The sequence below is a fragment of the Bos mutus genome, chromosome 19 (assembly GCF_027580195.1).
Source record: "Bos mutus isolate GX-2022 chromosome 19, NWIPB_WYAK_1.1, whole genome shotgun sequence".
Classification (NCBI taxonomy): Eukaryota; Metazoa; Chordata; class Mammalia; order Artiodactyla; family Bovidae; genus Bos; species Bos mutus.
The window spans coordinates 36,004,130-36,028,542 of NC_091635.1; the positions used below are offsets into that span (position 1 = coordinate 36,004,130).

Here is a 24,413-nt window from a genome sequence, read left to right on the forward strand (position 1 = left end):
TCCCTTTCAGGGAAATTTCCCTCTTTTGTCTCTGCCCTGCTGCCTTGCTGTACCCTTTGTGGGGGAGAAATAGGCTGAGCTCTAGCGTAACTTCTTTTTATTCTCCTCACATCGCACACCCCACCCCCTACCCGCTACCCCAACCACCACGTCAGTTTTCCTTGTTTTCCCTTTTACTGTCTGAGCAGCCAGGGAAGCCCCCCTGATTTTCCTTTTTAAGATTCCCGGCTGTGGTTGACCACGCACATGCCCACAGGCGTGGTCCTGATGGGAGCCAGGGAAGGATTTGGGCCTGGAATAGACAACTCCTCCACTCCTGTTCTGACCGCTGCCTCCCTGCGTTTCTGTTCCTGCCTGCTGAGGGCGCCGCTGCGCCTGGAGGGGCCCCTGCCCTGCCGATCCCCGATCCCCTTCTTCTCCCCGTCCTCTCCCTCCTCCTCCCCCCTCCCTCCTTCTCTTTCATCACCTCCTTCCCCCTCCTCCCCACATTAGCCACAAGCTTCCTCTCAGCTTACTTCATCTGCAGTTCATTTGATTAGCACGTTAGCCCATGTGGCCATGTTGAAGAAATGAGAGACACAATGCAGGTCTTTAGTTTATCTCATTGCTCAGTTTAAAGATAAATATCTTCCCAATGACATTATTTTTAGCTCTTCTATTAGGCATATTGATACCATATTTGAATTTTTATCAATTTAAGGCAGTTTTAAAATTGTGAGATGAAACATACCTATAGAAAAATACACAGAACATACATGTACACTTTAAAGATTAATTAGTAAGTAAATACACATGTATTTACCTCCCAGTAAGTAACTGCATTGCTAATACTTAAGAGGTATACCCTGATCCCCTCCCTACAAAATCACCACTATTCTGACTTTGAGATTCTAATTTTCTTGCTTTCTTTATGGTAGTTCATATTATATGTATGTGTGTATCTTAAATAATCAGGTTAATTTTGCTTGATTTTGAATTTTAAATAAATGGAGTAATACTATATATATTCTGTTGTCTTGCCTCTTTCCCTCAGCATTGTATCTGTGAAATTCACTTACGTGTGTGTAGCTGTCATTCACTCTCAGACCGCAATGGTATTTGACTGTAGAGATGCACACAATTTGCTTACCTTTGCTGATCTCTGTGAACATCAAACTGTTCCCCATTTTGAACAACACTGTGGTGAACATTTCTCTACATCTCTTTGGTGCGTATGTGTAAGCCTTTTTCTGCCCATGGGGTAAATTAAGTTACTGGCTCTTGGGGATCAGAGTCTCCATCTTGCTGGACACGCCCCACTGTCTTCCTCAGACCATTCCTCCCAGCTGTGTGGTTCTTACTGGAATTGTCCAGCTTCTCACTCATGCTCCACTGCATCCTGGGCAGTTGAGTTTCCCGGATGACTGATGGGGTCATGGGCCACTGGGCAGTGGCTGCACCGCCTGTTCTGGTCTCCTGCCTGCTTTGCCATCAAGCTGTCTGTCTTCTTGCTTGTTTGTCAGAGTTGCTTCCTGAAGTTTCTTTTTTTTTTAATTTATCTATTTTTAATTGAAGGATAATTGCTTTACAGTATCATGTGGGTTTCTGCCATACATCAACATGAATCAGCCATAGGTATACATACATCCCCCCACCTTTTAAACTGCCTTCCCCACGTGCACAATTCTTTTTTTTTCTTTTTTATTTATTTTAATTGGAGGCTAATTACTTTACAGTACTGTAGTGGTTTTTGCTGCTTTGCCGTCAGGCTGTCTGTCTGCTTGCTTGTTTGTCAGAGTTGCTTCCTGGAGCTTCAAGTGTGCTCTCTCCTGCAGGACGACGTGATGATGCCTCAGAGAGTGAGGCTGCAACACGAAGCCGCTTTGCAACACCCGAAAAGTGTGAGTATGGATGTTTGTGCACATCTCTACAACTTTTGGTAGAAATGCCATTACAGTTTTTTTAGATTAAGGCCCTTCCTTAGGACTGAGAGAGTCAGTTTGTAGCCAGACTGGCCCTCAGAGAAAGACATGTGCCCGGTGTGGCCACGCGCTCACGGGTGTGCCCGGGGTGGCCACACGCTCGCGGGTGTGCCCGGGGTGGCCGCACGCTCGCGGGTGTGCCCGGGGTGGCTGCATGCTCGTGGGTGTGCTCGGTGTGCCCATTGTGGCCACACGCTTGCGGGTGTGCCCGGGGTGGCCACACGCTCGCGGCTGTGCCCGGGGTGGCCACACGCTCGCGGCTGTGCCCGGGGTGGCCGCACGCTCGCGGGTGTTTTCCTTTCAAGAAAAATGTGCTTCTTGTTTTGAGTAGCACTTGTAACTTTCAAATGGGTCCAAAGGATTTTTAAATTTATTTTTTGGTTTGGTTTAGTTTTATCAGCATTTTTAGAAGCTGTGTACCTTGGACATGAAAATAGATTGAGAGCTGTAGGGTGTATCAGTTAAAAAAGTCTTACTATCTACATAACCTCAGACTACACTCTCATCTTTAGAATGGCTTCCTCATTGGCCCCCATGAGTGAGGCTCCCCAGGACCCATCCTTCAGGGCAGGGAGGCTCACGTCCTCCCACAGGAGCCCCGTGTAGGGGAGCATCTCCCACCCACTTAAACTTGGAAGGACATCTCAGTCCCATGGGTCACTTGCCCCCTTGAGGCTCAGGGTCCAGGGTGGCCCAGACCTGGTGTCTGACCACAGGGCACTGCTCAGATGTCTATTCTGAAGTTTTAGTAAAAACAGCTTTGAATCCCTGGTTTTGAAAGTGGGAAGGAGAAGGTCCAGGATGGCCTTAGGGTGCATGTGCCTGGCTGCTGAGGAACGGCCCTGGGTTTTGCTCACCTCTGTCCCTGTGCTGTGTCCACACACCAAAGTGTCTCCAGGTCATGAGTGCACGAGCCCCTGAAATCTGATCCCTGTTGTCTGTGAGGCCTGACACTATGCATTTCTCACGGGCTCCAGGTTCTATATTTGAGGTTTGACTGTTGCCTCTTGGCCTTCATGAAGGAGAGAGCCGGTTCGCTCAGGGCTCAGAGCATGCACCCCATGAAATGTGTACTGAGTGAAGACAAATGTTCAAAAACACACTTCCTTCAGATGGTTTCTCAAGGAGTTTGAAGGATTTTCTTCATCCAGGATGAATTCTTTCTCTTCCAATAGCCCCTAATTTTGGAGCTCTGAATTTAATCTGCTGATTTTCTCCTTCTAAGAAACAAAGATCTGTATAGTCAAAGCTATGGTTTTTCCAGTAGTCATATATAGATGTGAGAGTTGGGCCATAAAGAAGGCTGAGCCCCAAAGAATTGACGCTTTTGGACTGTAGTGCTGGAGAAGACTCTTGAGAGTCCCTTGGACTGCAAGGAGATCAAAGCAGTCAATCCTAAAGGAAATCAACCCTAAATATTCATTGGAAGGACTGATGCTGAAGCCGAAGCTCCAATACTTTGGCCACCTGATGCGAAGAGGTGACTCACTGGAAAAAACCCTGATGCTGGGAAGGATTAGAAGGCAGGAGGAGAAGGGGATGACAGGGGACAAGACGGTTGGATGGCATCACCGACTCAATGGACATGAGTTTGAGTGAGGTCCAGGAGATGGTGAAGGACAGGGAAGCCGGGCGTGCTGCAGACCATTGCTTCGCAGAGTCAGACACCACTGAGCGACTGAACAGCAACAACAAAGAAATGTACCCCTCGTGCTGTGTCCGACGGCCTAGCCCCACACATGTGACTAGGACTCTAGGACTTGGCTGTCCTGTGAACACACCTGCACACTCCTCCTGAGAGCTTTTGTTGTCTTTTCATGGAATAAGTGATTTTCACAACCTTAAGTTTGATGTTGAGGATTCTTATTCCCTAAATTGTGATTGCACTTATATTGCTTACATTTAAACATTGTTAATACAAACATGTCCTTGAAATATGCCTGTAAGAAGATAAAAACAGCTGTCAGCTATGTTTTGAGAGTCCACGCCACTGCTTCTCAGGCTGAACGTTTCCAGAAGGCTGGACTTGAGGGAGGCTCAAAAATGCCCAGCTGCTCCTTTATTGACAAATGGCCCTTCGGCCAAGGTAGCATCAAGGGAACCAGTGCATGGCCTGGGGGCTGGTGTCGCCAACTCACCAGGGCTGCTAGAATCCTTGGGCCGGTTCCTCGTGGCCCAGAGTCTGTTCCGTGACCAGGAGGTCAGGGGTGGTGGTAGCTAGAGCAGCCTTTAGAAAGGAACCCACATCCTCTACTCTGGCCCAGCAGCCAGCACTGCCTACCAGAAGCTGCTCCCAGTGCTCCCAGGTCCATCTGCAGTGTCTCAGAGGTCTGCTCTTCCCAGCAAACTCCCCTGCATGCTGACCAGGGCCTGTGGGTTTGTATATGTCCTTGCCCTAGCCACCTCCCTGCTTTCCACAGGTGGACATTCCAGGCTTCCGGGGCCTTGGAACTGTCTGAATGGGACTGGGCTGCAGTATCAGTCCCTTTTTGGGTTGTGCCAGCGTATGATACTAGCTTGCCTGCAGACCTGCTCTATCCGTAGGTCCTAGGGGACCCCCATGATGCTGTGGGTACAGCTGAGGGAGAGGTCGGAGCCACAGGTGGGTGACCTGGGACCTCCACCCTCGTCTGCATAGCTATAGAGCCACTCAACCTCATGCTTCAGTGTGGTCTGAGAGTGCCCAGCTGCTGGTGGGCAGTGTGACCATGTGCCCCAGCCACATCACGTTGAATGGCCCACAGCTCTGTGTCACAGGGTTCTGGGGTTTGTGCTGTGACAGCCCCGTTGGGGCTGCCGGTCTCCATGTTGTTGACCACCACCAACTTCCTCCAGGGCTCTGCAGCCTGAGGGCCAGACAGCAGGCCTGTGCTTCTCCAGACCCCACTCTCAACGAGGGTCAGGGGTAAACAGGACCCCAAGAGGACTAGGGAGACCTGCCCAGTCCTGTGCCTCTCTCTGCATGGACCCTCACCTCAGAGAGGGAGACGTGGTGCCCAGACCTCTGGATCCGAAAGTTTTGCTCACCAGGTGCCACAGATGTCCTCAATAGGGTGGCCATTGTGGGAATGTCCAGCGTGCAGAACACTGAAAGATGTGAAGACAGCAGAGAGGGTCCCTAGTGCTGACTTGCTGATGCAGCGTGTGAGCGAGACGAATGCTTCTGCAGGGGTGTGTGGGGACCAGCACCCCCATCCTTCAAGCCTCCGGGATGGCCCAATCTCTGCCTTTTCCTCAGAATGTGATATGGTGTTCGACTTCCACTCACCTGGCCCTTCTCTTACACGCGCCCCTAATCACATTCCAGGGAACCAGAGTGAGGGCTCTGCCAGGCACTGAGCCTGCGCTCTCTGGTTGCAACTTCAGGAACCCGGAAGTGGTCACTGGTAGGGCCTGTGTGCGCACGAGCCCAGGTTATCACTGACCCATGGACCCTTACTCCTGTGGGCGTGGTGGGCCTGGTGTCACCTGTGTCCTGTGTCCAGCTGCCTCACGTGAGCGGTGTCGCCTCCTAGCCTTACATCCTGCATCCTGAGTACATCGCCCTTGGCATCGCAGGCCCGTCCTCGTGGGTGGGGCCTCTCCCTCAGCTAGCGGGTGAGAGCTGGTCCAGGTCTGGAAACATCAGAGGCGATTTTCACATAACTGGGAATGACACGCAGTTTCCAAACACTGAGAACACATTTTGCCTTGAAAGAATTTTGTGTGAAGAATTTTGTAACCAGTGTTGACATTGTAGAGAGTGAGATACTTTTAGATGTATTATTCCCCCCACTTTTTTGTGATTGGCTCACATATGAAGTTACTTTTGGCGGTTCTCACTGGAAAAGGTCAGTTTTCATTCCAATCCCAAAGAAAGGGAATGCCAGAGAAGTTCAAGCTGCTGTATATTTGCGCTCACTTCACATGCTAGCAAGGTAAGGCTCAAAATCCCTCACGCTAGTCTTCAACAGTACGTGAACTGAGAACTTCCAGAGGTGAAAGCTGGGTTTAGAAAAGACAGAGGAACCAAAGGTCAAATTGCCAACATCCATTGGATAATAGAAAAAGCAAGGAAATTCCAGAAAACATCTACTTTTGCATCATTGACTATGCTAAAGCCTTTGACTGTGTGGATCACAACAAACTGTGGGAAATACTTAGAGATGAGAATACCAGACCACTTTACCTGCCTCCTGAGAATCCTATATACAGGTCAAGAAGCAACAGTTAGAACCAGACATGGAACAGTGGACTGGTTCAAAATTGGGAAAAGAGTACATTAAGGTTGTATACTGTCACCCTGCTTATTTAACTTATATGCAGAGTACATCATGTGAAATGCCGGGCTGAATGAATCACAAGCCAGAATCAAGATTGCCAGGAAAAATATCAACAACCTCAGATATGCAGTGATACCACTCTAATGACAGAAAGCAAAGAGGAACTAAAAAGCCTCTTGATGAGGGTGAAAGAAGAAAGTGAAAAAGCTGGCTTAAAACTCAACATTCAAAAAACTAAGATCGTGGCATCTGGTCCCATCGACTTTATGGCAAATAGATAGAGAAGTAGAAACAGTGACAGATTTTATTTTCCCAGGCTCCAAAATCACTACAGTGACTGCAACCATGAAGTTAAAAGATGCTTATTCCTTGGAAGAAAAGCTATGACAAACCTAGACAGCATATTAAAAAGCAGAGACATCACTACCAACAAAGGTCTGCATAGTCAAAACTATGGTCTTTCCAGTAGTCATGTATTGATGTGAGAGTTGGACCATAAAGAAGGCTAAGCATCGAAGAATTGATGCTTTCAAACTGTGGTGTTGGAAAAGACTCCTGAGAGTCCTTTGAACTACAAGGAGATCAAACCAGTTCATCATAAAAGAAATCAACACTGAATATTCATTGGAAGGACTGATGCTGAAGCTGAAGCTCCAATACTTTGGCCACCTGATGCAAAGAGCTGACTCATTGGAAAAGACCCTGATGCTGGGAAGGATTGAAGGCAGGAGGAGAAGGGGGCAACAGAGGATGAGATGGTTGGATGACATCACTGACTCAATGGACATGAATTTGAGCAAGGTCCAGGAGATGGTGAAGGACAGGGAATCCCAGCATGCTGCAGGCCATGGGGTCACAAAGAGTTGAACACAAATGAGCAACCGAACAACATGTAAGTTCAAAGACCTTGAAATCTAGGCATATATAAGGAACTTGGGGAAAATATAGGCCGTGTCAGTTTATCTTGTGAAGTGAAAGTCACTCAGTTGTGTCCAACTCTTTGCGACCCCATGGACTATACAGTCCATGGCATTCTCCAAGCCAGAATACCTTTCTCTTCTCCAGGGTATCTTCCCAACCCAGGGATCGAACCCAGGTCTCCCACATTGCAGGCAGAGTCTTTACTGTGTGCAATACAGTAAAGCTTATCTTAATCTTCCAGTTTATCTTAATCTTAATTTAAACATTGTTTGAGGTTCGAGGTTAGGCTTTTCTCGCTAAGCTTGTGTTAAGTGCACTGGATACTTTTCCAACAAAGGAGAAGCTTTTCTCCCAGCAGTGGCGCAGCTGTGCTTCCTCCCACATCACAGGTCTGCAGTGAGACCAGGGATTCAGAGCAGCCCTGCTGCACCAGACAAAACCAGCTTGAGAAGGGTTGTTACTGTGGAGCCGGGTTTTATGAAAGTCATGACCTACAAAAATCTTGATTTGCAGTTGCCAGTTGGTGGTTTTGTTGATTATATCATATAGTTTGTTTGGAAAGAATGAAATGAATGCTAAGTATATGTTTGTCCTTGGTCATTACTTCTTTAAGGCCATTTACAAGAAAGCCACTTGATTATGAGGGTGGCAGCTCCCATAAATCGTGCAGCTGCATATTCTCTGCAAAACTTCTGAGATGGTATGACAGGCGTTTCCCCACCCACCTACTGAGCATTGTGGAGCGGGGGTCGGCTCTGGGACATGAGTTGGGTGGGGTCAGAGAAGCCGCTGTGTTTGCTCTGGGCCCCTCCCTGAGGGTCGCCTGTGATGGGCAGAGGTGGGAGCTCTGCATTCTCAGGAACATGGAGGCACTGAGGGTGAAGGTGCGGAGGAGGCAGGGAGCACCCTGCGGAGGTTCAGGGCTGCACAGAGCTTTTCCAGCACTCGTGGGCGGGTCCTTCCCTGTGCTTTTGGACAGGGCGATGGCAGGACTTCCCTACATCCCCGTATGTGAGTCTCCAGGGGGCTCGGGAGGAGTCCTCGGTGACCTGGCCTTTGCCCACCCTGCCTGGTGGGAACATGAGGCGGGAGGCAGGCACTGTGGGCCAGTCTCCATCTTCAGGTGACACCAGGGCAGTCATCTCCCCTCTGCGCAGTGCAGCCTCATCCTGCCCTGTGGGTGTGGCCACTGTGACCTCTGTCCACAGAGAGGCACTGACTTGGTCAGGCTGAGTGTGTGCCCGGGAGCGTGCCAGCGCTGCAGAGAGGGCACAGCTGTTTGAAGGGGCTGGCAAGGAGCTCACGCTGCATGAGGCTGGGAGGCGGGTGGGTCTGCTGTCAGCACCTAAAGCCCAGTAGGCACTGCCTCACTTCTGGCTCGGTCCTCACTGCACCTCGCACACAGTGGGCACCATCTGTGTACCCAGCAGAGGCTGGAAGAAGTGGGTGCAGATGGGGGCTTCACTTAGTCACACAGGACGGAGTCTGGTGGCCGGACCCCATGGTCCAGCTCTGCCTCACAGCACTAGAGACTTGCTGGGGAGCCCTCTGGCCTGCAGCGCCTGGGGATGGGTTTGCATGTGGGCTTGGGGGCCTCTGTGTCCATGGCTGGCCCTGATGGAGCCTGGGGAGGGGGCGTGTTGCAGGCCAGGCACCCATCTCTTGGTATTTGGGAGGTGGGGTGAGTCGGGAGGGGAAGAGGGTGACTGGGTGGCTGTGGGGAGGCTACAAGAGCCCTGCTGAAGATGGACCTGGTCCAGTGCCCGGGAGATTTGAGAGGCAGAGGCGATGAGGGCACCTCACCTCCTACCGTCCGGAGAAGTTTCTCAGGTTAAACATCACAGTGACGGAGCGGTGTTCTTCCGCATCTGCCCCGTGTTGATGTAACTGCCGCACGTGGACAGCACGCGTCTGTGTGTGTAGGTTTCGGGGAGCGTGGCCGCACCACACCCCGTCACACCTGATACATCCTGCTCTTGATGAGTAAACACGGGTGAGCCCCTCGGGAGCTAGGGGGGTGTTTGAATGACCCTGTTCCCTGGTGGTGGTTGTTGCCCAGGTTGTTACACGTTGATCTGTAAGTCATGATTCAGAAAAGATTTTTGATGACAAGAAGCATTTGGGAGTATGAAATAAGGAAAATAGTTAATCTAACTTAAAATAGTAAAGCACTGCCTCCGTTCCTAAATGTACCCACTTTAAGTATTTTGAGGATTGGATCCATAAGGCAATTAGTTCTTAATGAAATCTGATTTTTGTTTATATTTTAGTAATCTTTAAACTATTGATGAACATAAATTAGGAACTAATTTCATAAATGTAGTTAATAAAATTTTATGCTCTACACTTCCCCCCACCCCCACCCCTTACTTTTCATCCTCAGGCCGTGGTTTTGAGAGGGCTTGCGGGAGGGGCCCTCCAGCCACACCGTGAAGACAGTGGGTGGGGAGGGGGGGCTGCCTTCCTCTCAGAATTCAAGGTGCAGGTCCTGGGCTCATTTTACAACTTCCTATTCAAGCTTGTTGTCTGGTTTGTTATGTGGGTTTGTAGTATCAGTTCTCATTTCCATGAAGAACTGAGGTTAGTGAAATTTTAAAAATTCAGTTTCTGGGACTTCTCAGATGGTCCCAGAAACTGAATTTTTTGATGATCCAGTGGTGAAAACTCCCAATGGAAATGCTCCCAATGCAGGGAACCCAGGTTTGATCCCTGGTTGGGGAGCTAGATCCCACATGCAGCTAAAGATCCCATGAGCCACAACTAAAACCCAGCTCAGCCAAATAAATAAAAATAATTAATTTTTAAAGATAAATTTAAAAATTCAGTTCCTCAGTAAGAGCTTGCATGTGGGTACTGATGCCAGCAACAGCCAAGCCAAGCCACCTTGCAATGGCCCCCCTCCTAACTCAGCCACATGCCAGTCCCTTCCCCCTTTTTCTTCTATTTCACTGACTTTTGCTTTTTATTACTATGTTCCTTCTGTACTTTACGTAATTGGTCTTCATCTTCTGGTTTGTGTTTTGCCTCGAGCCTCTCTCCTCCTGGCTCCCCCTTTTCCGTGTTTGCCCTGTGATCCCACTTTACCTGTGCTGTTGCTCTATCCGCTATGCCTCTCTGTTTCGCTGGTTTTCAGTGGTCGGCTTCGGGCCACGTGCAGTGTGTACCTTACCCCTCACACTCTACCGCAGATAGATGGCAGAATCTCACGTGGAGCGTAAGATCACAGAATCACATCCCGTCACACAGTTTATGCTGTAAACCCCATGCTAGTTGTTTTTCTTTTTACCAAAATCAACTATCTTATAAAGAGGTTACACATGGCAAAATGTCTTCTGCTTTTACACACGTTTACCATAACTGCCACTTACCATTCCTTGTTATCAGTCAGATCGTCTTCTTTTCCCCCAAAGAGCTTCCTTCATCTTTTTTGGTAATTTAACTCTTCTTGTGATGAATTATTTTGGCTTTTGTTTTTCTGAAAAAGTCTCTTTTGCTTTAATTTTTGAAAGCTATAGCAGCTAGCTAATGAATTCTAGGTTGAAGTCCTTTCTTTCTTTAAAGATGCCTCTCCCTGGCCCTTCCCTGGTGGTCCAGTGGCTAAGACTCTGTGCTCCCAATGCAGGGGGCCTGGTTTTGAGCCCTGGTCAGGGAACTAGATCCCGCATGCCACAGCCAAGAGTTCGCATGTTGCAACTTAAAAACAGATCCTGCATGACGCAACGAAGATTGAAGATTATGCATGCCACATCTAAGATGAGGCTCAGCCAAATAAACACAAATAAAATATTTTTTTAAAAAGATCCCTCCCCCTTGTCTGGTTTCCATAGCTTCTGCCAAGAAGTCTGCTATCTTCCTTATGCCTCTCTGTGTAATGGGTGTTTTTCTCTTGACTGCTTTTAAGATTTTTTCTTTAATATTAGTTTTTAGCACTTTGGTTATGATGTACAAACTTAAGTTTTTGGTTTTTTTTAACAGGTTGACTCTAATGAGGCTTTGTTGAATTTCTGGGGTCTGTGGTTTTATAGCCTACATCAAATTTGGAAAAATTTTTGACCATTATTTCTTGAAGTGTTTTCTCAGTCTCCCACTCTTTGTGTTCGTTCAGCCTGTGCCTACTGAGCACTGACTGTGTACGGGCCCTGTGCTGGCGTGGTGTCCACAGCGGCCTGGCATGAAGGCAGGGCAGGCAGCTCAGGAGAGGAGCTCGGCGCCCTGCCGCAGGCGCCTCTGTTTATGGGTTGCCTTTGTCTGCCCTGTGGCCCAGGCCAGCATTCTTTTAAAAAGTGTTAATGCAAACAAAGGACTTCCCTGGTAGCTCGGATGGTAAAGAATCTGCCTGCCAATGTAGGAGACCTGGGTTCAATTCCTGGGTCAGGGAGATCCCCTAGAGAAGGAAGTGGCAACCCCATTCCAGTATTCTTGCCTGGGAAACCCCATCGACAGAGGAGCCTGGCGGGCTACAGTCCATGGGGGTCACAAAGAGTCGGACACGACTGAGTGTCCAACTTTCACAAGGCAAACAAAATATCCTTTCATTCTTTGTAGACCAACACTCACATTGATTAAAGCCTCTAAGAACAGCCAGCCCCTGAAGCTCCAGCTTCATTTCATGTCCTCCTAGCCCTGCTCCCTGTGAGACCCCACCCAGTGTGGTTCAGCCTTCCTCGGAGGCAGAGTGGAAGGCGTGGTTTGGGAAGGGGGCTCAGGTGTTCACTGAGGAAATAGCGTGAGTCAGCTCATGTCCCAGAAAGGCCATGTCCGCCTGCCCGCGGTCTGGCTAAAAGTGTGTCTCTCAGCGTGGGCTGGGCTGTGCTAGCCTGACCCTCCACCCCCAGCAGCTGTTCATGACACAGCAGTGTGGGGCCGGAGCCTGGCTGTTTATACAGAAGTTAAGCCTCTTCATCTTCATGTTTGGGAATACTTTTGAAACAGAGGGTTTCTATCTCACAGCTTTGATCCACGTTTCCTTTTTTCTTCAAGACCTTTTCTGTTCAGCCATCAAATGCAAGCCAGTGTCAACAATACCAGAAATCAGATGGAATAGACAGTTAAAAATATATGCCTTGGTCAATTCAGTCCTGCAGCCTCGCACTGGGCAAGCTGCTCATTCAAGAGCTGTTCTGATTTGTAACTGTGTTTAGTATGTGCTTTTAGGAGAAATACATAAAAGGTTCACAGAATTCAGTAATATGTAAAAAAAATACACACCTATGGCCAAGTGTGTTTTATCCTAATCAGGAAATGGATGAAAGACACTTCTCTGGAGGGTCAGGCAGATGAGAAATAAGCCCCCGGAAGGAGGTTCAGCCTCACGAGCCATTGGGGATGCGTGTTATAAGCGCAAGTCCGCATACACCTGTTGGAAAAGCTAGACCAAAACACATGCGAGGACGCGGGGAAACTGGTCACACGTGCTGTTGTGGGGATGGAAGTGGTGCTCAGGGAAACAGTGTCGTAAAACATGAAACTACCGTACGCCCCGCAGTCACACTCCTGGGCGTTCGTCCCAGAGAAACGAAGACTTCTGTTCACACAAAAGCCCCTACATGAGTGCAGCAGAATAATAGTAACAGCTTCAAACTGGAAATAGCCCAGGTGTCCTGTAGAGGGTTAAGCTGTGGAGTATTTTTCAGCCAAAAAAAAAAAAAAAAAGAACAAATCTCCAGGGAATCACCCAATTGCTAAAGGCTACACACAGTGTGATTGCATTTTTGCAGCGTTCTTGAAAGAATTACGGCATTGAAGTAGCAGGTTTGTGGCCCCGAGCTAGCAGTGTGGGCACGGGGCAGGGCGGGTGGGGGGGGTGTGGGTGGCTGGGGGGGCGGGAAGCAGCCATGAAGGCACCAGGAGAGGCCCCTGTGGCCGTGGACACGCCCAGTGTCCCTGAGCCCAGTGGAAGCCAAGTGTTGGTTTTTCAAGATGTTACCATTGGAGAAAACCAAGTAATAATACACATGGGATCTCTGTGTGTTATTTCTTACTACTACATGCAAATCTACCATTTCTCTCTCTCTGTCAAGAACAGATTAAAAAACCACAACAAACAAGGACCTACTGTATAGCACAGGGAACTCTACTCAGTACTCTATAATAACCTGTATGGGGAAAGAATCTGAAAATGAATGGAGATGTGTATATGTATAACAGGATCACACAACACAACCACAGCAACAAAATTCAAGCAAAGCAGACAAAACCCTTCTGAAAACTCTTCAGTAGCATAACTGAATTAATATAAATTAATCACCATGTGCAAGTGTTGTGTATATTAGAGCAAGTTTTAAGAAACTCACAAGGTGACTTTTGCGCATTTCTCAATAAGGAGACTTAGGCAGTGACATAAGTCAGCCAGCCACCCTTGACCTTCCTCACTGTTACCCGATGGTCGGGAAGGTGGGGAAGACAAAGCCTGGAATCAGAGGTTAGTGTCATCTTCCGAGGTCAGCCAGCCTGTGAGAGCCTCATAGGACCCTCACCCAGGGGCAGGCTTTCTGCCATCCTCGGACACCCCAGCTGCCCTCCCCTGGCCAGAAAGGGGGAGAAAGGCCTCCTCCTGCGTTGCGAGGGGCTCATCCCTCGGAAACCAGCCCATTCTCTGCGTCTGAGCCCTGGGGCTGCTGGTCTCTGAGCATCAGGACCCCTGATATCTGCGGGAGGGGCCAGCCTCTCTCCAAGGCTGCCTCACTGACGGGATGGCTGGACCCTTTACCTCTGAGCATTCTTAAGGGTGTTTAAATGCACTGCAAGCAGATACCCGAGGAGAGCATGCAGGGGGGCTTCCCTAGGTGTTGGGTGCTGGGAGTCAGCCTGCGAAGCTGTAGAGAGGGGATGGTGTCCATGGCCAGGAGGAGGCAGGGCCAGGTTCCAGAACCAAGAGCAGAAGGAGGGGTGAGAAGTAATCTGGCAGGGTACAGGAGAGGATTTATATGGCAGCTAGCATGGATTCTTCCTGGGGCAGGAGTGCCTGTCTGATGGCATCACCATGGGGGCTGCTGTGGCAGCCTAGACAGAGGGAGCCGGCGGGGGGGCAATGAGCTGTTAGGGCTGCAGCTCTTGTTTATTTAGAAGCTGAATGGAGAAAGTTATCAAAACACGGGGCTGCCCCCAAGGCTGCATGGCTTTAAGTCCTGTTTGTTATTGTTTCACAGATTATCGGTTGTCAAGTGACGAGGGAGCCCCCCAACTCCACCGAGCGTTACACACGGTGGATCAACCAGTTGGCGCCCGACCAGCTGCTCACCCAGGTATGTCTGCCGTCTGGGGGTGGGAGGGAGTTTCTGTGCTCTCAGCACCTGTGCCTGCTGCCTCTTGGGTGCCAAGCACCATCCTGGTAGGTGCTGCCTGGAGGAGGGGGAACAGCGTTTCACAGGAGCCTGGCCTGGGAAGGAGCTGGAGCCAGGAGGCAAGTGTGGAGGGTCTGGCTCAAGACTGGGGAGCAGGACCCATGCAGCCCAGTCACACGGGCTGAGGTGGATGGAGGCAGAGGGCAGGAGGTGGGGGCCTGGGCAGTGCTGAGCAGCTGCAGGGGTGGGGGTATCCAGGAAAGGTCTGAGTTTCTAGTGGAGCAGGGCCACCCCTGAGCAGGGCAGCTGGAGGGGGCCCGGGTCTGGGGAACGAGCTGAGATGCGCTGTGCAGGAGGTGGACCTGACGGGCAGGTAACAGAAGTCCACGGAGCTGGAAATGGGTGTAGGCTGAGGTCAGACTAGAAACCACGGCAGGGCAGGGGGCTGGAGGAAGAGGTCAAGAAGGGTCTCAAGGTCTCAGCCTGGGGGGTGTCCCAAAGTCCATGGGACATTGAGGGAATCCTGCGAACTGACCACATGATGAGGTGTTAAGTGAGGATGAGAACCAAATGTTCTCTTCGTCCAGCTTTGAAAACAAGCCACTGCCTCAATGTGTCTGCACCCACTTTAAGCTCTGTAGCAAGTTACCCCAAAACAGAGACCTAAAGTTGCCCCGGGCTCTTGGGGATGGGCCCAGGCCTGTTCTGTCTGCCTCCTGGTCCGGCCCTGGCTGCCCCACCAACAGCAGACGCTTCAGGCCCCATCTTGCTGGACAAGCCCCTCCCAGGACCTAATCCCCCAGGGCGGGAGAAATGTGTTCCTCAGGGGCTGGGCCACGTCAGAGTGGGGAGCAGCCCCCCAAAGCCCAACCAGGAAGAAGCTGTAGGAGGCGTGGAAACGTTCTCCTCGCAGTGAGGTGCTGGGGTCTGTCCCACATTGCGATTCCTTGCGATCCTGCTGTATAATGAAGTGCTTTTTTCTAAACTCTGGGTTTTGAAAACTGAAATCTCAGTATAATGGAATGATTTATAATGATAATCGGCTTCTGAAATTAGAGCCGCTTATAATTCTGGCATCAAGCTTTCTGTTTGCTGAACTCAAAGTGATGCTGAAGAAACCCTGAGAGTTGAATGGTGCCTGGGACCACCACGTCCCTCTTGTGGGCTATTTCACATAGTTCTCTGGGTGATCTGAGTTCTTTACCCTTTCTTCTTTAGGTTTGGGTTTGCCTGTTGCTTCTGTTACCAAAGCTGCTTCACCAGCTTTTAGGTTCTGTGACATTCATGCTGGTCCACACACATAGAAAGTTCTTTTGCATTTGGATTTACTTTTCCAAATGAACTTTTTTGAGATGACTATTCCAGGAGCGGCCCAGTGGCCACGGGTGGTGCACTCAGAACAGCTGGTGATAATAGATGCACTAGTAACAGGGGAAGGTGGCGAGGGTGCCGGGAGGCTCAGTGGTTTTCCTGCTGCTCCTCCAGCCGTGAGGCAGGAGAAGAGCCAGCGTGTGTCTCCCAGGAGCCGGCAGGGTCTCTGGTAGTGGTGGGAGCACTCGGGTTGATGTTGACAGTCACGCAGGACAGGGGCAGCTCTGTCCTGTCTGCACTGGGCGGTCCTGGTTCACCCACAGCCACACTGAGCGCCTGGTTGTTGCAGAGCTGTTGGGAGGCTGTCCTTCCCCTCTGAGGGGTATGTGAGCTGGTGGAGCTCTGAGTCCACAGCAGCTTCAGGTCTCTGAGGAGGACAGAGTCTTCTGTCCTCCAGGTTGTGACCTGAGCATCCAGAGTCAGGAAGCCGAGGGCTCTGGGCGCACACTCACATCACCTTGCATCTCAGCTGGCATTTGGATATGAGTTTGCAAACCATCATTGGCGCATGGAGAGTGAGCACCGGGCCTGGGACTCCTGGCGCCACCCCGGTCCTTCCGTCCGTGGAGCACGTCCAGCCCGCGGGTCACGGTTCTGGGACGTGCCTGCCCTTTTGCAGATGCTTTCCCAGCACACACACTGCTGGTTTTAGAACCAAGAATCACAGCCACTTCAGCGGAGAGCTAGTAAGAGCTTTCATATCCTAACTGGGAAATTAAAATGTCCCATTGCGTGTGAGAGTGCTGGCTGGCGGTCAGCCCCAGGGTCCCCTGCTTTAGCGCCCTCACATGTGGAACTCTGCACCCGCAAGGGGTCTCTGGACACGCTCATCTCAGCCCTGAGCCTTCAAGGGTCGGCGAGTCAGTGGGGAGGTGGCCTCGTGAGAGAAACTGCTGAGTCGGCTTCTGCCGTGTGCTGGATTCTCTGGGAGAACCTGAGTCACGCGGAAACTATGTGACTGAATACTGAGGGTATAATTTACATGCAGCACACTCTCAGCCAGAATGACGAGTTCTGAGCCCAGGGCAGACTTAACTGTTAAGCGTCATAGAAATAATTAAGGGAGGATCTTCCTCAGCAGCGTTTCTCTTTAGCAAGTTAGGGGAAATTAAAGAATAAGGTTTCTCAGAGTGAAAGAAGGTATCTCTGTTTAAGCCATTTCTCAACTGTTACAGTCGCAGGAATCACCAGCACTCTTTAGGGTCTTTGTTCATAGTCTAAACTGAGTCACATTTGTGAGGTGGGGAGCAACGTACTTTGGTTTGATTTTTTTTTTAACTTTTTATTTTGTATTGAAATATAGCCAATTCACAACACTGTGATAGTTCCAGGTAAACAGCAAAGGGGCTCGGTCATACTTATTTGATTTGATATTTGTGTGTCTACTTGAATGTCTGATTAGATACCAAGGACAATGTTAAATCAGAGTTCAATTCAATTGCTCAGTCATGTCTGACTCTATGCAACCCCTTGGACTGCAGCATGCCAGTCCATCACCAACTCCCAGAGCTTGCTCAAACTCATGTCCATCGAGTCAGTGATGCCATCCAACCATCTCAGCCTCTGTCATCCCCTTCTCCTGCCTTCCATCTTGCCCAGCATCAGGGTCTTTTCCAATGAGTTCCAATAAACCAGAGTACCATAAAATTAATGTTCTGCTAATTCCAAACGTAGCCTGGACCAATGGCCTGGGGCCTGTGCCAGCCTGTGCCACCTGTTTCAGGCAGTGCCCACTTTACACCTTCAGGGAGAGGCTGTTCCCAACAGACCTGCGCCTCCTGGATTGGGGTGTGGCGGTGGGCGGGGGAGGGCAGGCAAGGCCGGACTGCATCCCTGCCTCAGAGGCTGCCCCTGGAGGGTCCTGGCAGCTTCAAGGAGAGGTTGGGGGTCAGGGCAGCTTGCATGGGTAGCTGTGATCAGCTCTGGCTGCCTGGAGTAGGTGCTCAGGTTCACAGCAGAAGGAAGACAGCAGGTGTGGGTGTGAGATGCGTCCCTCATCCCAGCCCCACCTGGTCCTCATCCTCCACACCTGCTCCCAGCTCCCCTTGCGCCTCTCTCGGGGGTCCGTGCTTCCTTGGTGTCTTAGCCCACTCACACTGCCACGGCACATACAACAGACATCTGTTCCTCACAGTCTGGAGGCTGGACGTTCGAGATCTAGGTACCGGCAGGTGGTTCCTCCTAAGGCCTCTCTCCTTGGTGTGCTGATGGTCGTCTCCTCCCTGAGCCCTCTCATGGCCCTCCTTCTCTGCGCTTACTCACTCCCAATGACTCTTGGATCAGGGCCCCACCCTTATGACCTCATTTAACCTTAATTACCTCTTCAAAAGCCTCATCTCTGAATACGGTTTCGGGGTGGGGGGTTAGGGCTGCAGTGGACTTTGGGGGACACAGTTCAATCCATAGCATTTGGACGCCCTCTCTGGCTCCTCCACAGCCCACTGTGGTCCCCTTGGCCTGGGCCCACAGGACGCAGTGGTATGTGGTGGTCCCCTTGGCCTGGGCCCACAGGACGCAGTGGTATGTGGATAAGCGTGGCACCAAAGAGAATGGCCCGCCTCCTCTGCAGCCTCTCCTCTCATTCATGGCCCCGTGTGTCCCACAGGGAGGGTGTCACCCAGCTGCCATTTCCCTGCAGTATCTGAGCATCCTGAACATGAATGAGAAAAATGTACAGCCCACCTGTCAGTGCTAATGTACAAGCTCTCACTTTATCTAGCATCCAGGGACTCTAGACAAGCAAAATTTCTAGATGATTAAAGTTTACCTCTGCCTCCGTAAGTATAGTCTCTACCTAAACCAGTGCTCCCCAAACTTGTTTGATCATAAAATAGCTCAAGAACTTGAAAACAATGCAGATTCCTCATCTACTTCCATAGTTTCTGATTTAGTGGCTCTGGAAATGTGCATTTATAACACATGCCTGAATATTTTTGATGAAACTCTTTGAGAATATTATTCCTGCTTAGAAAAACTGCTTCCCTATAGATCGTAGAGTCATGTTACGAAGTCTGCCCAATTTAAACACTGTATTGACTCACATAAAAGTTGCAGAAATAGAGTCCTATGTGCCCTTCACCCAGATCCCCATCCTTGATGTCCTACACCCATAGTATGGTGTTCAAACCAGAAGATGCACGTTGGTACATCCCTGCTCGGAGTTCACACATTCTTGCAGGGTGTGGAGTGTATGGAATTTCATCACACTTCTGCATCATCACAACCCCTGCCACAGTCAGGATATGGAACTATCCTTCACCCCAGAGAAACTGACACCCCAGAGAAACTGACCCTGACAAGAGCTTATCTGTCTGCTTCACTGGAATCTTGTCATATGAGACAGTTACATTAATGGAACTGTGACTTTGTCATTCCACATGATGCCTTGGAGATAACAGTTCATTCCTCTTGTTGCTGCGATGTGCCGGTTGTTGTGGGGCTGTTGCTAGAAGGGCTGCCATGACCTTCATGGACAGGTTTCACTTCCTGAGATGAGCACCAGGGTTGGATTATGCGGCTGTGTTCAAACTGAAGTCCGTCCGAGGCTGCCCGAGCAGCTGCGCCATCCGCCTCCCAGCACTTGGTGTTGTCAGATTTTTCCTGCAAGCCCTCCAGCCTGTCTCATCAGTGCACTGCCTGTGTTTCCCTAACGGGGGCTTCTTGTGATCTTTTGCCCATTTTCTTATTGGACTATTTGTTTTCTTACTGTTGGGTTTGAGTTTCCTTGTGGACAAAAGTCCTTTGTTGGGTGTCAGTTTTGCAAGTACTTTCTCCTCATCTATGGCTTTTCTTTCATCTACTTAACAGAGCCTTTCACAGAGTCCAAGTTTTTAATTCTGGTGAAGTTCAACTCATCTACTTTTTAAATAGATTGTGCTTTGGGTACCAATGTCTCAGGATGCTTTATGTAACCATAGGTCACGAAGATTTTCTCCTGAAGTTTTATAATTTTACATTTTACATTTAGAGCTATGATTCATTTTAAGTTGTTTTTTGCAAAAGAACTGAGCTTTGGATCCAGGCTCTCCTTTCTTTCTTGCTTGCTTACAAATGTTCAAGTGCTTCTACACCATTTTTGTTGAGAATACTAGCTTCCTCATAGACTTGCTTTTGGACCTTGTCAGAGACGGGTTGGCTGTGCTTGTGTGGGTGTGTTTCCAGGCCATTCTGTGGCGTTGATCTGTCTGTCGCTCCATGGCCACACTGTCCTGGTCACTGCAGCTATGGAGGAAGTTTGAGATCAGTTAGTGTGGGTCTTCCAACTTCATTCTTCTTTTTCAAAGTTTTGTTATTCTAGTTCTTTGCCTTTTCCTCTATGTGTTTTTTCAAACACTGAGCAGTTCTTCCATCCTGAGCAGACACTTGAGTTGGTGTCGTACAGTTTCACTCAATTCTAACTCCATCTGCCTGGAGACAGCGTCAGACCCCACAGATTAAGGGCTCTGCCTCACGAGACTGCCCCACTTCAGCCCAGTCACAAGTCCAGGCTGTTACCTGACTGGCTATAAATCAGGGTTCCCACCGACCCCCTCCTCTGTCAGTTAATTTGCTCCAGCCACTCACAGAACTCAGAGAAACATTCATTTACGCTTACAGTTTACGATCATGGATACAATGAAAAACGCAGGTGAACAGGTGCATGGAGGGGGGTCCAGAAGAGTCCTGAGCACAGGAGCTCTGTCCCTGAAGAACATGAATATCCACCCACATTGTGCAGGTGGGGAACCTTTCATGTATCACCCCCGTCACTCCTGCCTAACCACCATGACTCAGGGACGATGGTCCTCCTTCCTTCTATCCCAACCGCAGGCAGGTTCCACTCTGGTCTGGCTCTAACCTGGATTCACACTGAGATGTCTGGTGCCCAGCTCTTGCTGAGTTGACACAGCACAATCCAGCATAGTAAGATTTCTTTTTAAGTGCAGGAGAGTAAATTAGCTAGGAATAACTTTGCTAGAACCAAAGATATGGGCAGTCAGATTAAAAGGGCTCTTGAGTATCTTGCCCAGGAGATGAGAAGACCTTGCCCAGGGAGAGAAGAATGGCAGGAACAAAATTGATCGTGGATTTCTCAACAACTGCAGTGGAATCTGTAAAACACCAGGACACAGATTTCAGAATTCTCACAGAAATGATTTTGAATGTTGAATTCAAAGCCTAAACAAATTGTCAGTTGTGTGAATATACAACTAGGACTTTTTCATGTAAGGATTCAAAATCTTTGCTCCTGAAAAATATTTGTGTCCTTCTCAGAAATGTACTGGAAGACACTCCATAAAATTAAGAAGCAAATTGAAGAGGAAGAAGATAGAAGATCTAGGAAGCAGGTCTCTAACATGGGCCAGAAGAAGCCCAGGCAGGAGTGGGGAGACAGGAAAAGTGCTTCACACTCAAGGAGCATGAGTATTTCCACACTCAGGGAGAAAGGAAAACGAGGGAGAGGCAAGGAGGTGTGTGCGCCAGGAGATGTGACAGGGGCGACCACACGGAACCGGTTCCCAGTGCTTGAAGGGGGCTTCCTTGGCGGCTCAGTGGGTAGGAACCCTCCTGCCAGTGCAAGAGACATGAGCTTGATCCCTGGGTTGGGAAGATCCCCTGAGAAGGAAATGGCAACCCACTCCACTATTCTTTCCTGGGAAATCCCACGGACAGAGGAGCCTGGGGGGCTACAGTCCATGGGGTCGCAAAAGGGTCGGACACGACTGAGCAACTAAACAAGGGCTTGAATGAAGGCGCAACAGCAAAGGAGCAGAAAGGCGCCAAGAACAGGGAAATAGGAACACGTCAGTTGCGGCAGATCACCTCTCGAATGCAGGAGGAGAAACGCAGCAGCAGGAAGTACCTGTTTTTATTCTAATCCGGTACCTTTGACATCCCACCTGCACGCTCCGTGCCCTCGTCTCCGTCTCCCGAGGCTGCCGGGCTCACCCTGGGTCCCCAGCGGGTTACATCCAGCCTGGTACCTGGCGCAGCAGGCCACTTGGGTGTGTGATGCTCTGGTTGTTCACAGAGGGGCCCAGGCCACCCTTTACTCTGGTCACCCCTCCCCTAACAAGAGCAGCCCCCAACCATCTCCTCTTACTTGCTGTTGCACATACATTTTCTTTAAAAAAAATAGAAAAAGGAAAACTGTTTTAAAAATTAAAATATTCCAGGTCTACGAAAGTGCAGAGAATACATCTCCATCCTACCCTCTTGCTGCAGTGAATGCCCTTGGGTGACCCCCTCGCTGCTGGGTCTCATGCGCAAGCCAGCCCCTCCTCTTTCCCTGGACAGTGTGCCCGGGCCCCCCTCTTCAGATTCTGCTGCTCACACCCATGAAGGTCCCAGTGTGAGTGCTGGGTTCCAAGGCTGCATGCTGTTCCTCACCCACAGGGGACCGGAGGGCCCAGGCAGCTGCAGTGTCTCCACTGCCAAATATTCACTGTCGACATCGCGTTCCTCAGTTTACACTCCGAGGCGGTCAGCTCCACAGCCAGCAGCCCCACTCCAGGACATCTGCCTTGGTCACCAGCACCACCTCCCAGCTTCCTGACCCGACTTCCACCTCCCTTCCCCGGATGGGGCTGACCAAAGTGGGAACCTCGGTGATCTGTGTGGGAGCCACGTGATCCTTCTCTCTTGACCTGGGAAGAGTAAGAGAGTTTGATAGGATGCTGTTGAGCGGCTGAGAGTCAGGGTGGGGAGGCAGGGAGGCGGGTGTCTCCACCCTGGGGGGGCAGCAGGGCAGAGGCTCACCCTGTGGGGTCAGCGCTACAGGGGAGCAGGGCGGGCGGGCCGGAAGGCTCCCATGAGGTCCAGGGCTCAGGCCACACTGCAGGTCAACAGCAGCCCTGGTAAGAAAGCACTGGTGTCCTGCTCCCTGAGTCCTTGCTGGAATGGGTTCCCCCAACGGGTCGCTGCCCCAGAGGCCCCAGCCTCTGTCACCCCTCCAGCCAGTGCTCAGTTTCATTATTATTGGGAAAATGTGAGAGTTAGCAGCAGCTCCCGGACTCCAGGACCAACCATCTGTGTGACCCGCGGGTTAGAAGATATTAGCAGAACTAAATGAAGGTAACTTCAGCTAACTGAGAAGACAGGGTTTGCAGTGGACGTGGGGTCGCAGGATTCTTGCCTGCCCATGGGGCCAGGCCTCCCATGAGCCTGCTCGCGTCTGCTCTGTCATAGCTGCTTTGGAAGACCTTTCCTGTCATCCAAGCAGGGTCTCTACAACCAGGCTGTTGGAACCCACCCGGGTCACATATTCATTCAGCTCAGTGGGTCTTTCCCTTGAAATTTTGTCCTTCACAGCTCAGCGGTGTTTAGTCATTCTAATCAGTTAACGTTCATGAAATTTTAAAAGTACACATTTCAAAACAGATTAAGCTGTACCGTTTTTATTCATTTTCTTCTTTAAAAGGAGTATCAGAATGTGGCATCTATGTTATACATAGTAGAGCCACAGTCCACTAGCAACTTTTACCACTGTTAGAAAAGTGGTTACTTACCCACTTTCTCTAAAACATACTATCGAGAAAGGAAACTTTGTATTAAGTCTGTGTCTTTATTAAATCCAGAAGCCATAGGTTTTGGATTTCACATCAAAGTTTATTCTTGTTGCTATGTGGGTGTTAAAATGTCAGAATACTGGAAAATGTGTTATCTGTCTAAAGATAGTCTTCCAACAAATTAGAATTTAGAAATAAGGATAATAAACCACAGGAATCTGGAAATGAGTCATATAAACTTTGCTCTTTTTCTCTAAGAAGAATTCGTATCACTTCCTGGTAAGATATAGCTAATGAGGTCTATAAATTTCATTAAATGCTTCATTTTCTTTAACTCAAGAGTTTCTCCTTTCTAAATAAAAACTGAGCTCATTGTAAGTCTATCATCTTTGATTTTGTATCTTTTAAGCACCGAAAGCATTAAGAAGTGTCCATCCGGCTAACAAACACATGAAAAGATGCTCAACATCACTCATTATCAGAGAAATGCAAATCAAGACCACTATGAGGTACCATTTCACACCAGTCAGAATGGCTGCGATCCAAAAGTCTACAAATAATAAATGTTGGAGAGGGTGTGGAGGAAAGGGAACCCTCTTACACTGTTGGTGGGAATGCAAACTAGTACAGCCACTATGGAGAACAGTGTGGAGATTCCTTAAAAAACTGGAAATAGAACTGCCTTAAGATCCAGCAATCCCACTGCTGGGCATACACACTGAGGAAACCAGAAGGGAAAGAGACACGTGTTCCCAATGTTCATTGCAGCACTGTTTATAATAGCCAGGACATGGAAGCAGCCTAGATGTCCATCAGCAGATGAATGGATAAGAAAGCTGTGGTACATATACACAATGGAGTATTACTCAGCCATTAAAAAGAATACATTTGAATCAGTTCTAATGAGGTGGATGAAACTGGAGCCTATTATACAGAGTGAAGTAAGCCAGAAGGAAAAATACCAATACAGTATACTAACGCATATATATGGAATTTAGAAAGATGATAACAATAACCCTGTGTACGAGACAGCAAAAGTGACGCTGATGTATGGAACAGTCTTATGGACTCTATGGGAGAGGGAGAGGGTGGGAAGATTTGAGAGAATGGCATTGAAACATGTAAAAT

At 49.4% G+C, this 24,413-nt stretch overlaps 1 protein-coding gene across 2 annotated transcripts in view; it reads left to right on the top strand.

Annotated features, from left to right (window-relative positions):
* Window positions 1-24,413, top strand: part of B3GNTL1 (UDP-GlcNAc:betaGal beta-1,3-N-acetylglucosaminyltransferase like 1) — a 108,408-nt gene that overhangs the window by 43,280 nt on the left and 40,715 nt on the right. For both annotated transcript variants that reach the window (XM_070390116.1, XM_070390117.1), the window contains 2 exons: window positions 1,815-1,880; window positions 14,293-14,388. In XM_070390116.1, coding sequence (XP_070246217.1) covers window positions 1,815-1,880; window positions 14,293-14,388 — 162 coding nt within the window. The remainder of the gene's footprint in view (window positions 1-1,814; window positions 1,881-14,292; window positions 14,389-24,413) is intronic.